Source organism: Pelophylax lessonae (assembly GCF_965119305.1).
Source record: "Pelophylax lessonae genome assembly, chromosome: 4".
Taxonomy (NCBI): Eukaryota; Metazoa; Chordata; class Amphibia; order Anura; family Ranidae; genus Pelophylax; species Pelophylax lessonae.
The window spans coordinates 602,312,538-602,326,159 of NC_138771.1; the positions used below are offsets into that span (position 1 = coordinate 602,312,538).

General features: G+C 45.4%; 1 protein-coding gene across 1 annotated transcript in view; it reads left to right on the plus strand.

Moving 5' to 3' along the window:
* Positions 1 to 247: 247 nt before the first annotated feature.
* The window catches only part of LOC309555318 (tetratricopeptide repeat protein 39A-like), an 83,362-nt gene continuing 69,987 nt past the window's right edge, over positions 248 to 13,622 (plus strand). Inside the window, exon 1 of the mRNA XM_082257274.1 lies at positions 248 to 319. Within this exon, the coding sequence (XP_082113400.1) occupies positions 291 to 319 (29 nt within the window). The 5' untranslated portion in view covers positions 248 to 290. The remainder of the gene's footprint in view (positions 320 to 13,622) is intronic.

The following is a 13,622-nucleotide window of genomic DNA, read 5'->3' on the forward strand; positions in this document are numbered from 1 at the left end:
TGTAAGCAGCAAGTGTCAGTAAAGGGGTTAATATATACTTCCTCTCTGCTCACCTATAGCACTCCCTCATTATATGTACATATAGAGTTCAGCACAGGACAGGTCCGCACATACCTCACTGTGTGCTGTACTGGAGGGCGTGGCCGCCTCCTACCTGTTCTCTCCACGTGTCAGTGGGCGTGTTCTCCAGAAATAACAATGCTGTCCTTTGCATATGGGCGTGGTCACGAGCTTCCCCTCTCCAGGACAGGTGTCGGTGGGCGTGGCCTGGCAGTCGGTGTAGAAGCAGCATGAGCAGGGAGTCGGGCCCCGGGGAGAGGTAAGGGGGAAGCTCTCACCTGTACACTGACATATGTCTCTGGGGGGGGGTCACACACTCCCCTCTACCATACCGATATCCTATGGGGAGATGCTGCATGCAGGGGCCAGGCATAGGGAAGCAGTGAGATGGGAGCCCAGGGGCCACACCAGCCAGCAGCATACTCAGCTGACACGGTGACAACGTTTCAGCTGTAATAGGAAATGCAATCAGGATCACTGCATCCTACCATTAGCACTGACTCCCTGCATTGCCCTCCTATTCCTTTGCTTTTTATGGCACCTCTACTGCATCCCATAGTGGAAGTCCTGTGTGCCCCCCCCCCCCCCAGGATAGTGTAGTGAGGGGTTAGGACCTCTGTCAGGTTTTCCATTAGAGAATTTAAGAATGGCATAGTATTTTTTTTTTTTTTTTGCAACAATGTAATAAATACGCTGACGTGGATTTGTTACATGTTTGCATTGAAGCCTGCAGAGCATTGCGACTGTGATCAGGGCATGGTGGGTACAGCATATAGGATCCTGCATTGTTCACCCCCCTCCAGCCCCGGGTCCATATGGCGGATCTGACCTTCCATTATGGGGTTGGGGGAAGCGAACCGTACACTAGAAGTGCGTTGATTTCATGTCCCGTGTGACAGCGAGATCTGGGAGTCTCTCTACCACAATGGCAGATGGGACCTGTAGTCTTTCCATTCACAAATCCCAGAGAATGGGCGGAGCCAAGCACTGCTGCGCTCAATTCAAATAGTCGCAGGCAATATCTACTATGTGCGTTTTTGCATAAGCCAGTCGCTGAGAGTCTGTGTCGCTCGCTCCCGTCCCTTCCACAGCCCAGCGCTCGAGTGAGTGCGGGGGAGAGAAAATCGGTGACTGACAGTCGCTGAGAGTCTGTGCTGCTCACTCCCATCCCCTCCACAGCCCAGCGCTCCAATGAGTATGGGAGAGAAGACCGGTGACTGACAGTCGCTGAGAGTCTGTGCCGCTCGCTCCCGTCCCCTACACAGTCCAGCGCTCCAGTGAGTGCAGGGGGGGGGAGAGAAGATCGGTGACTGACAGTCGCTGAGAGCCTGTGCCGCTCGCTCCCGTCCCCTACACAGTCCAGCGCTCGAGTGAGTGCGGGGGAAAGAAGATCGATGACTGACAGTCGCTGAGAGCCTGTGCCGCTCGCTCCCGTCCCCTCCACAGTCCAGCGCTCCAGTGAGTGCAGGGGGGGGGAGAAGACCGGTGACTGACAGTCGCTGAGAGTCTGTGCCGCTCGCTCCCGTCCCCTACACAGTCCAGCGCTCCAGTGAGTGCAGGGGGGGGGAGAGAAGATCGGTGACTGACAGTCGCTGAGAGCCTGTGCCGCTCGCTCCCGTCCCCTCCACAGTCCAGCGCTCCAGTGAGTGCAGGGGGGGGGAGAAGATCGGTGACTGACAGTCGCTGAGAGCCTGTGCCGCTCGCTCCCATCCCCTCCACAGTCCAGCGCTCCAGTGAGTGCAGGGGGGAGAAGATCGGTGACTGACAGTCGCTGAGAGCCTGTGCCGCTCGCTCCCATCCCCTACACAGTCCAGCGCTCCAGTGAGTGCGGGGGGGGGGGGGGGGGGGGGAGATCGGTGACTGACAGTCGCTGAGAGCCTGTGCCGCTCGCTCCCGTCCCCTCCACAGCCCAGCGCTCGAGTGAGTGCGGGGGAGCAGATCGGTGACTGACAGTCGCTGAGAGCCTGTGCCGCTCGCTCCCATCCCCTACACAGCCCAGCGCTCGAATGAGTGCGGGGGAGAAGATCGGTGACTGACAGTCGCTGAGAGCCTGTGCCGCTCGCTCCCGTCCTTCCACAGCCCAGCGCTCGAGTGAGTGCGGGGGAGAGAAGATCGGTGACTGACAGTCGCTGAGAGTCTGTGCCGCTCGCTCCCGTCCCCTCCACAGCCCAGCGCTCCAGTGAGTGCAGGGGGAGAAGATCGGTGACTGACAGTCGCTAGCTTTCTGCTCAGGGAGCTCTGAGCGATCAGCGGTGATTGATCGCTCGGCTCTCACCCGTAGAGCAGGCGGAGGAAAGCGGCAGTATCGGATCCATGCTCCATCCACCTAGGTAAGTATGATTCTGAAATAAAAACAAAAAAATCCCCATACTTCTCTTTTATAGTGGTAGTAAAAGCCCTCTCCTTGTAAGCTTACCTGTAGGTAAAAGCAATCAGGCTTATCTGTAGGTACAATGAATCTCTCCTAAACATACACCATTTAGGAGGGCGATTGCTGATGCGCAGTGACGCCCTGCATTCCAGGGCATGCAGTATGCCGCGCTACGCAGAGCTTTGTTCTGTGGCCGGGGCTCCCGCGTGGATGTGCAGGAGTGACGTCATCCATGCATCCGAAAGGAAGATCGGGTAAAGATTAAAGCGCTGGGGGAGCTGTGACAGCGCAGAGCTGGAGGGCTCCATTTGCAGGGAAGCGGTGCATACTAGCACATTATGGCATAACGCTGCAGGGAGCACAGTTTTTTTCTTTTTATGGGGGGTGGTTTACTACCGTTTAAATTGCTATCAGAAGAAGGCTGATGGGGGGTAACAGTGCAGGTGATAGGTTCTCTTTAAGAAGCCATCATGGGGTTTATCAGACATTTAAAATCACCTTTGACCCCTGTTGAAGCTGATCAAGCGTAGATTGTGCTTGATCAACTTTTTCTTTGGCCAGCTCTGAACCTAGAAGTGCTCAGAGCTGGGCGCTTTTGGGTTGATTTTTCACAGGGGAGATTGTGAAGTGGAAGGAAAATGATAAATGGTTTTCATTTTTTTTTTTTTTTTTTTTCGTTACAAATAAATATGTGAAAAGCGTGGCATTCATTTGTATTCAGCCCCCCTGAGTCAATACTTTGTAGAACCGCCTTTCCCTGCAATTACAGCTGCAAGTCTTTTTGGGGATGTCTCTACCAGCTTTGCACATCTAGAGAGTGACATTTCTCCCATTCTTCTAAGCAGAATAGCTCAAGCTCTGTCAGATTGGATGGAGAGCGTCTGTGAACAGCAATTTTGAAGTCTTGCCACAGATTCTCAATTGGATTTAGGTTTGGACTTTAACTGGGCCATTCTAACACATGAATATGCTTTGATCTAAACCATTCCATTGTAGCTCTGGCTGTATGTTTAGGGTCGTTGTCCTGCTGGAAGGTGAACCTCTGCCCCAGTCTCAAGTCTTTTGCAGACTAACAGGTTTTCTTCTAAGATTGCCATGTATTTGGCTCCATCCATCTTCCCATCAACTCTGACCAGCTTCCCTGCCCCTGCTGAAGAAAAGCATCCCCACAGTGTGATGCTGCCACCACCATGTTTCACGGTGGGGATGGTGTGTTCAGGGTGATGTGCAGTGGTGATTCTGCCACACATAGCATTTTGTGTTTAGGCCAAAAAGTTCAATTTTAGCCTCATGTGACCAGAGCACCTTCTTCCACATGTTTGCTGTGTCCCCCACATGGCTTCTTGCAAACTGCAAACAGAACTTCTTATGACTTTCTTTCACCAATGGCTTTCTTCTTGTCACTCTTCCATAAAGGCCAGATTTGTGGAGTGTACCACTAACATTTGTCCTGTGGAAAGATTCTCCCACCTGAGCTGTGGATCTCTGCAGCTCCTCCAGAGTTACCATGGGCCTCTTGGCTGCTTCTCTGATGAATGCTCTCCTTGCCCCGCCTGTCAGGTTAGGTGGACAGCCATGTCTTGGTAGGTTTGCAGTTGTGCCATACTCTTTCCTTTTTCAGATGATGGATTGAACAGTGCTCCCTGAGATGTTCAAAGCTTGGGATATTTTTATACCCTAATCCTGCTTTAAACTTCTCCACAACTTTATCCCTGATCTCTGGTGTGTTCCTTGGCCTTCATGATGCTGTTTGTTAACTTAGGTTCTGTAAAAAACTTTAAGGGCTTCAAAGAACAGCTGTATTTTATACTGAGATTAACCACTTCTGGACTGGAAGGTTTTACCCCCTTAATGACCAGGCCATTTTTTGCAATTCGGCACTGCATTACTTTAACAGAAAATTGCACTGTCGTGTGACGCTGTACCCAAATAAAGTTGATGTCCTTTTTTTTTTCCCACAAATAGAACTTTCTTTTGGTGGTATTTTGATCACCTGTGCGCTTTTTTTTTTTTTTTTTTTTGTGATATAAACAAAAAAAAAAAGAGCGAAAATTCTGAAAAAAAAAAAATTTCTACCAAAAAACATATAATATGAGGTCAAAACTAAACAAGACTTTCAATTGTATCCATTTCTGCTACATAGTTGAAGGTAAATCTAAAGAAAATTGTTCAGAAAATTGTATAATGTATGGCCAGACTAACAAACCTCTGAGGGCTTCACAGAACAGCTGTATTTATACTGAGATTAAATTACACGCAGGTGGACTCTATTTACTAATTAGGTGACTTCTGAAGGCAATTGGTTCCACTAGATTTTATGCCTCGTACACACGTTCAGATAATCGGTCGATAAAACTCACTTTCGACCTGATCGCACGATAATCTGATCGTTAGTACACAGCTTTCGACAGCCAATCACGACAGTTGGTCCAACAAAATCTGAAGGGACAGACAGGAAAACTTCTGTTGTACGATAGCCTAGTACGACAATCGTTTAATCAGTACACTATGCGTCCGCTAAAAATCGATCGTCAAAGACCGCGCATGATCAGAAACACTAAAATAGCACGGAAAAAGCCTGGCTGCCATTGTTTTTGTTTTGCACCATCTGATATGTAGCTAAGCAACCAGGAAGATTTTCCAAAACCGTACGAAAAAATCCTACGTTTATATGCATTGTTGAATTCGATATTAGTATCATGCAACAAAATGCGAACGATAGTCGTCCGATTATCTGAATGTGTGTACGAGGCATAACAAACCTCTGAGGGCTTCACAGGACAGCTGTATTTATACTGAGATTCAGTTACACACAGGTGAACTCTATTTACTAATTAGGTGATTTCTGAAGGCAAATGGTTCCACTAGATTCTAGTTAGGGGTATCAGAGTAAAGGGGGCTGAATATAAATGCACACCACACTTTTCACATATTTGTTTGTAAAAAATTTTGAAAACCATTTATCATTTTCCTTCCACTTCACAATTATGTGACACTTTGTGTTGGTCTATCACATAAAATCCCAATAAAATACATTCACGTTTTTGATTGTAAAATGAGAAATTTTGGAAAATTGTAAGGGGTATGAATACTTTATCAAGGCACTGTAAGTCAGTAAAAGCAGAGTGGAATTGGGCCTTAAAGTGGAACAAAGCCCACTGATGTGATTGTTTCCCAAAACACATTCAAGGCAGTGAATGATAACTTTCACAGTTGCTTGTGCTCTCCACCAAACTGTCAAGCTATTAAATGGCTGATGTCATAGCTAATCACACGTGCAGCACCATGGTGAGTGCAGATCAGTGGAAGATGGCCGCTTCCAGGGATGTAGAAGATAAAAGGGTTTAGTTCTGCTTTATTGCTGCATATCTGTGTCAATAAATGACTCTGCAGGCGTGTCTGATTGGTATCCTCGCAACAAATTGTTGAGAGCTCACCGCCAAGTACCAATGACTCGAAGCCAGTAGGCGGGCTCCCAGTTATGTCATCACTCCACGCCGATCACAATGACTGCGTAATCTTTTAAAGCCAAAACTTTTTTTTTTTTTTTGTGCTTTAGGTAGAGAAGGGTTAGAATGCCTGTCAGTCTTTCTCTGTTGTCCCCAATGTCCACTGTGTCTGGCACAACATGTGAAAAGAGATACAACATTTTTGAGTTGTCACCGAAACAGGAGGTGAGAGGAAATCTTCCAGTAAGGACATACACTATATTGTCAAAAGTATTGGGACGCCTGCCTTTACACGCACATGAATTTTAACCGGTTGTCGACCACCGCAAGTACATATACTGCGGCGGTCAGCCCCGGCAGGCAAAGTGACGTAACGGTACGTCACTAGCTTGTGAGCCAATAGCGGGTGAGCGCGCGCCCGCGGAGGCCTGCCCCGGCTTTTTCCCTAACAAGTCAGTGCGTGTGACCGGCGGACCCGATGTCCGCAGGTCACTCGCGATCGTTCGCATGAAGGGAGAAAGGCAGAGCGGCTAATGTAAACAAGCCGCCTGTCGCTCTCCCCTGTGTAAAAATGGAGATCAGACGGTTCTACTATGTAGGACCGTTGATCTCTGTTCTTACACCAGTAGCCACATCCAATCACAGTTAGAAACACGGCCCTAGGACACACTTAACCCCTCCTTCCCCAATAAAGTTAACCCCTTCCCTGCCAGTGTCATATTTACAGTAACAGTGCATATGTATAGCACTGATTACTGCAGTAATGTCACTGGTAACCCCAAAAGTGTCAAAAATGTCAAAGGGTCCGATCTGTCCGCCGCAATGTCGCAGTCCCGCAAAAAAAATCGCAGATCGCCGCCATTACTCGTTAAAAAAAAAAAAAAAAAAAAACAACAAAAATCTTTCCCTTAGTTAGTAAACGCGATAACTTTTGCGCCGCAAACCAATCAAAATACGCTTATTGTGATTTTTTTTTTTTTTTACCAAGCATATGTAGCAGAAAACAAATTGGCCAAAAATGTTAAAAAATTTTCATTTTTACATTTTTTTTTTTGGGGGGGAATTTCATATTAATGTGAAAAATATTGTTATTTTTGCAAAATTGTCGCTCTTTTTTTTGTTTATATCGCATGATCAAAAAATCGCACAGGTGATCAAATACCACCAAAAGAAAGCTCTGTTTGTGGGAAAAAAAGGACGTCAGTTTAATTTGGGTACAGCGTCGCACGACCGCGCAATTGTCCGTTAAAGTCACGCAGTGCCGAATCGCAAAATAGGCCCTGGTCAGGAAGGGGGTAAAATCTTCCGGGGCTTAAGTGGTTAATGGCATCCCAGTCTTAGTCCGTAGGGTTCAATATTGAGTTGTCCCACCCTTTGCAGCTATAACAGCTTCAGGTCCTCTGGGAAGGCTGTCCACAAGGTTTAGGAGTGTTTCTATGGGAATGTTTGGCCATTCTTCCAGAAGCACATTTGTGAGGTCAGGCACTGATGTGGATGAGAAGGCCTGGCTCGCAGTCTCCGCTCAAATTCATCCCAAAGATTTTCTGTCGGGTTGAGGTCAGGACTCTGTGCAGGCCAATCGAGTTCCTCCACCCCAAACTCCCTCATCCATGTCTTTATGGACCTTGCTTTGTGCACTGGTGTGCAGTCATGTTGGAACAGGGAGGAGCCATCCCCAAACTGTTCCCACAAAGTTGGGAGCATGAAATTGTCTAAATTGTCTTGGTATGCTGTCGCCTTAAAGTGATACTAAACCTAAAAACATTTTTTGACCCTAATGCATTGCTTACATGAAGATAAAAAAGTTTTTAGTTTCCCTGTGTGAAGGGGAAAATGGGGGAGAAGAAATCAGCACTGTGCATGGCTGCATCTATTCTCCCCTCTCTTCCTCTTCACATGGCATTCAAGCAGCATCGGGAGCCATTGGCTCTTACTGCTGTCAATCAGATGCAGTGAAGAGGAAGTGGGGGGTGGGCCTAAGTACCGCTGTTTAAGTCTATAGAGAGCAGCTCCATAGATACACAGGTCGGGAGGAAGCACGCATAGTGTATCCCCATAGCAAACTGCTTGCTATGGGGACACAAAAAGAAGAGGAGGAGCCAAGATCACCACCAGGGACCCCAGAAGAGGAGGATCAGGGTCGCTCTGAGCAATACACTGCACAGAGCAGTTAACTAGAACATGATTGTTTTTTAAGTAATAAAAAATTCTGACTTTAGGAACACTTTAAGGGCTCTTTCACACGGGCTTTCCGTGTGAAAGGTCCGCTGCGGGACTTTTTTTTTTTTTCACGGAGCAGATGACATTTCTGTCATCCGCTCCGTAGGTCCGCATATCATCCCATCCGTTTGCGGATGATATGCGGACCTAATGTAAGTCTATGGAGGATTGCGGATGTCAGCGGATGACACCGCTGACATCCGATTTTCCTTCCTTTCCGTTTTTTGAACGGAACAAAAATAGGATTTTTTCTGTTCCAAAAAACGGAACAGAACTGACAGGAGGAAAATCGGATGTCAGCGGATGGTATTCTGCTGACATCCGCAATGCCATAGACTTACATTATGTCCGCAAATCATCCGCAAAAAAATAGGATGATTTGCGGACATACTCTTAGGGCCCGTGTGAAAGGGCCCTAAGAGTTCCCTTCACTGGAACTAAGGGGCCAAGCCCAACCCCTGAAAGACAACCCCACACCATAATCCCACCTCCACCAAAGGATTTGGACCAGTGCACAATAAAGACCATGGATAAGTGAATTGGGGGTGGAGGACATTGACTGGCCTGCACAGAATCCTGACCTCAACCCAATAGAACCCCTTTGGGATGAATTAGAGCGGAGACTGCGAGCCAGGCCTTCTCTCAAACATCAGTGCCTGACCTCACAAATGTAGTTCTGGAAGAATGGTCAAACACCCCTAAACCTTGTGGACAGCCTTCCCAGAAGAGTTGAAGCTGTTATAGCTGCAAAGGGTGGACCAACTCAATATTGAACCCTACATACTAAGACGCCATTAAAGTTCACGTGCGTGTAAAGGCAGGTGTCCCAAAACATTTGACAATATAGTGTATTTTCTGGTGGCAAGAGGATATTCCCTTGCTTTGGAGAGAGATCCACTTCCTGTTGTGTCTCTGGGACAGGAAGTGAAGGAAAATTTCCCCAGTGGGACACCTAGACACAAAATTGTCAGAGGTCTTGCCATTCCCCAGTTCTCACTTTATAAACACTTTAAGGGAACATTTTGCAATGCTGTGCATCCAGAAATAACCTGAGTTGGAGTGCCTATGGGCCACACGCAGATCTAGAACCAGGAAGGGCCGCGCGCTGTTTTAGAACATGGAAGGGCCACACACTGATCTAGAACATGGAAGGGCCATTTTATTTATTTATATTTTATTTATTCTAAATGCTGAGATGATTGTGTTAGTGAACGATCGGATTGATTCATCCATAGCCAGCATTTGACATACATCGTGATTTGTAGCACATTCCTACCACACAGGTTTTGGTTAATGGTTTTAAATGGAGCAGACATTAGGAGGCAGAAAACATGGACCATATGTTGAGCAGAGTCCTCAGAGCCTCTAGGATCCCACCACTGATCTGGGACAGTGGTGTCCTAACAGCTGAGACATCAATGGCAGTGCTATCAGCAGGGAGCTGTACAATGGAATGTGTCATTGTGTACCGCCTGTGACACTGTGCAAACATCCCCCACCAGAGCGATCAATGTATGTATGTACACCCTACCACTCCCTGTATGCAGGCCAAATCTCTTCTCTCTCTATTTATCTTCCTCTCTCCTTCCTCTTCATCCTGACCTGCCCGCTGCCCAACCTAATCATAAACCATTAACCCCGATACACTCTGCACCAATCTGTTTACTCACAAAACACACATTCATGTGTCATGGGATTGTAATGTTCACCACGGTGTACAGCTTTCTACTATCCTGTTACTACAGTGTCCCAGATCCTGACTATCTTATTACCCCTGTAATATCTTATTACAGTAACCCGGCCCCTGACTATCTTATTACCCCTGTAATATCTTATTACAGTAACCCAGCTCCTGAGTGTCCTATTACCCCTGTAATATCTTATTACAGTAACCCGGCTCCTGAGTGTCTTATTACCCCTGTAATATCTTATTACAGTAACCCAGCTCCTGAGTGTCTTATTACCCCAATAATATCTTATTACAGTAACCCGGCTCCTGAGTGTCTTATTACCCCTGTAATATCTTATTACAGTAACCCGGCCCCTGACTATCTTATTACCCCTGTAATATCTTATTACAGTAACCCAGCTCCTGAGTGTCCTATTACCCCTGTAATATCTTATTACAGTAACCCAGCTCCTGAGTGTCTTATTACCCCAATAATATCTTATTACAGTAACCCGGCTCCTGAGTGTCTTATTACCCCTGTAATATCTTATTACAGTAACCCGGCTCCTGAGTGTCCTATTACCCCTGTAATATCTTTTTACAGTAACCCAGCCCCTGAGTGTCTTATTACCCCGGTAATATCTTATTACAGTAACCCAGCTCCTGAGTGTCCTATTAACCCTGTAATATCTTATTACAGTAACCCAGCTCCTGAGTGTCTTATTACCCCTGTAATATCCTATTACAGTAACCCAGCTCCTGAGTATCCTATTACCCCTGTAATATCTTATTACAGTAACCCAGCCCCTGAATGTCTTATTACCCCTGTAATATCGTATTACAGTAACCCAGCTCCTGAGTGTCTTATTACACCTGTAATATCTTATTACAGTAACCCAGCTCCTGAGTGTCTTATTACCCCAGTAATATCTTATTACAGTAACCCAGCTCCTGAGTGTCTTATTACCCCAGTAATATCTTATTACAGTAACCCAGCTCCTGAGTGTCTTATTACCCCTGTAATATCTTATTACAGTAACCCAGCTCCTGAGGGTCCTATTAACGCCGTAATATCTTATTACAGTAACCCAGCTCCTGAGTGTCCTATTACCCCTGTAATATCTTATTACAGTAACCCAGCTCCTGAGTGTCCTATTACCCCTGTAATATCTTATTACAGTAACCCAGCTCCTGAGTGTCCTATTACCCCTGTAATATCTTATTACAGTAACCCAGCTCCTGAGTGTCTTATTACCCCTGTAATAAGTTATTACAATGAGATCCTACTACAGGGGTACTTAGGCACTTGTAAGTGCCTTGTAAGATTTCAAGAGGAGCAAGGCTATATTACTTTAATTGAGCTCCTGTAAATAAAATATTTTAAAACACTTAAGAGGCTGCAGTAATATGATGTTACAGGTGCTATAATTTATTTTTACTCATGCCACATCTTATTACATTAAGTTAGCTTCTGTTTAATTACTCCTGTAACATCTTAGTCTGTAGAGAGTTTCATTCATGTGTTTAAATAAATTGTTGACCATTTATTAATGATTACAATTTTGTAAAGAGTTATTATACTCCACCAACAGCAAATATACTGCTCCAAAGTACAGGGTGGCAACCACTTTAATGAATTTTTCAGACACCGAATGAGTAATTGCGTCCACAGAATACATAATCATACAGTATTCTACAAAAGTTTAGATATAATTGTTATTACAGGGGTAATAGGACACTCAGGAGCTGGGTTACTGTAATAAGATATTACAGGGGTAATAAGACACTCAGGAGCTGGGTTACTGTAATAAGATATTACAGGGATAATAACACACTCAGGAGCCGGGTTACCGTAATAAGATATTACAGGGGTAATAACACACTCAGGAGCCGGTTTACTGTAATAAGATATTACAGGGGTAATAACACACTCAGGAGCCGGGTTACTGTAATAAGATATTACAGGGGTAATAGGACACTCAGGAGCCCGGGTTACTGTAATAAGATATTACAGGATGAATAAGACACTCAGGAGCTGGGTTACTGTAATAAGATATTACAGGGGTAATCGGACACTCAGGAGCCGGGTTACTGTAATAAGATATTACAGGGGTAATAAGACACTCAGGAGCTGGGTTACTGTAATAAGATATTACAGGGATAATAACACACTCAGGAGCCGGGTTACCGTAATAAGATATTACAGGGGTAATAACACACTCAGGAGCCGGTTTACTGTAATAAGATATTACAGGGGTAATAACACACTCAGGAGCCGGGTTACTGTAATAAGATATTACAGGGGTAATAGGACACTCAGGAGCCGGGTTACTGTAATAAGATATTACAGGGGTAATGGGACACTCAGGAGCCGGGTTACTGTAATAAGATATTACAGGGGTAATAGAACACTCAGGAGCCGGGTTACTGTAATAAGATATTACAGGGGTAATAAGACACTCAGGAGCCGGGTTACTGTAATAAGATATTACAGGGGTAATAACACACTCAGGAGCCGGGTTACTGTAATAAGATATTACAGGGGTAATAACACACTCAGGAGCCGGGTTACTGTAATAAGATATTACAGGGGTAATAAGACACTCAGGAGCCGGTTTACTGTAATAAGATATTACAGGGGTAATAGGACACTCAGGAGCTGGGTTACTGTAATAAGATATTACAGGGGTAATAACACACTCAGGAGCCGGGTTACTGTAATAAGATATTACAGGGGTAATAACACACTCAGGAGCCGGGTTACTGTAATAAGATATTACAGGGGTAATAAGACACTCAGGAGCTGGGTTACTGTAATAAGATATTACAGGGGTAATGGGACACTCAGGAGCCGGGTTACTGTAATAAGATATTACAGGGGTAATAGGACACTCAGGAGCCGGGTTACTGTAATAAGATATTACAGGGGTAATAACACACTCAGGAGCTGGGTTACTGTAATAAGATATTACAGGGGTAATAACACACTCAGGAGCTGGGTTACTGTAATAAGATATTACAGGGGTAATAAGACACTCAGGAGCTGGGTTACTGTAATAAGATATTACAGGGGTAATAGGGCACTCAGGAGCTGGGTCACTGTAATAAGATATTACAGGGGTAATAGGGCACTCAGGAGCTGGGTTACTGTAATAAGATATTACAGGGGTAATGAGACACTCAGGAGCCGGGTTACTGTAATAAGATATTACAGGGGTAATAAGACACTCAGGAGCTGGGTTACTGTAATAAGATATTACAGGGGTAATGAGACACTCAGGAGCTGGGTTACTGTAATAAGATATTACAGGGGTAATAACACACTCAGGAGCCGGGTTACTGTAATAAGATATTACAGGGGTAATAACACACTCAGGAGCCGGGTTACTGTAATAAGATATTACAGGGGTAATAAGACACTCAGGAGCTGGGTTACTGTAATAAGATATTACAGGGGTAATGGGACACTCAGGAGCCGGGTTACTGTAATAAGATATTACAGGGGTAATAGGACACTCAGGAGCCGGGTTACTGTAATAAGATATTACAGGGGTAATAACACACTCAGGAGCTGGGTTACTGTAATAAGATATTACAGGGGTAATAACACACTCAGGAGCTGGGTTACTGTAATAAGATATTACAGGGGTAATAAGACACTCAGGAGCTGGGTTACTGTAATAAGATATTACAGGGGTAATAGGGCACTCAGGAGCTGGGTCACTGTAATAAGATATTACAGGGGTAATAGGACACTCAGGAGCTGGGTTACTGTAATAAGATATTACAGGGGTAATGAGACACTCAGGAGCCGGGTTACTGTAATAAATGGATTTTTGTAAAATCTTACCGT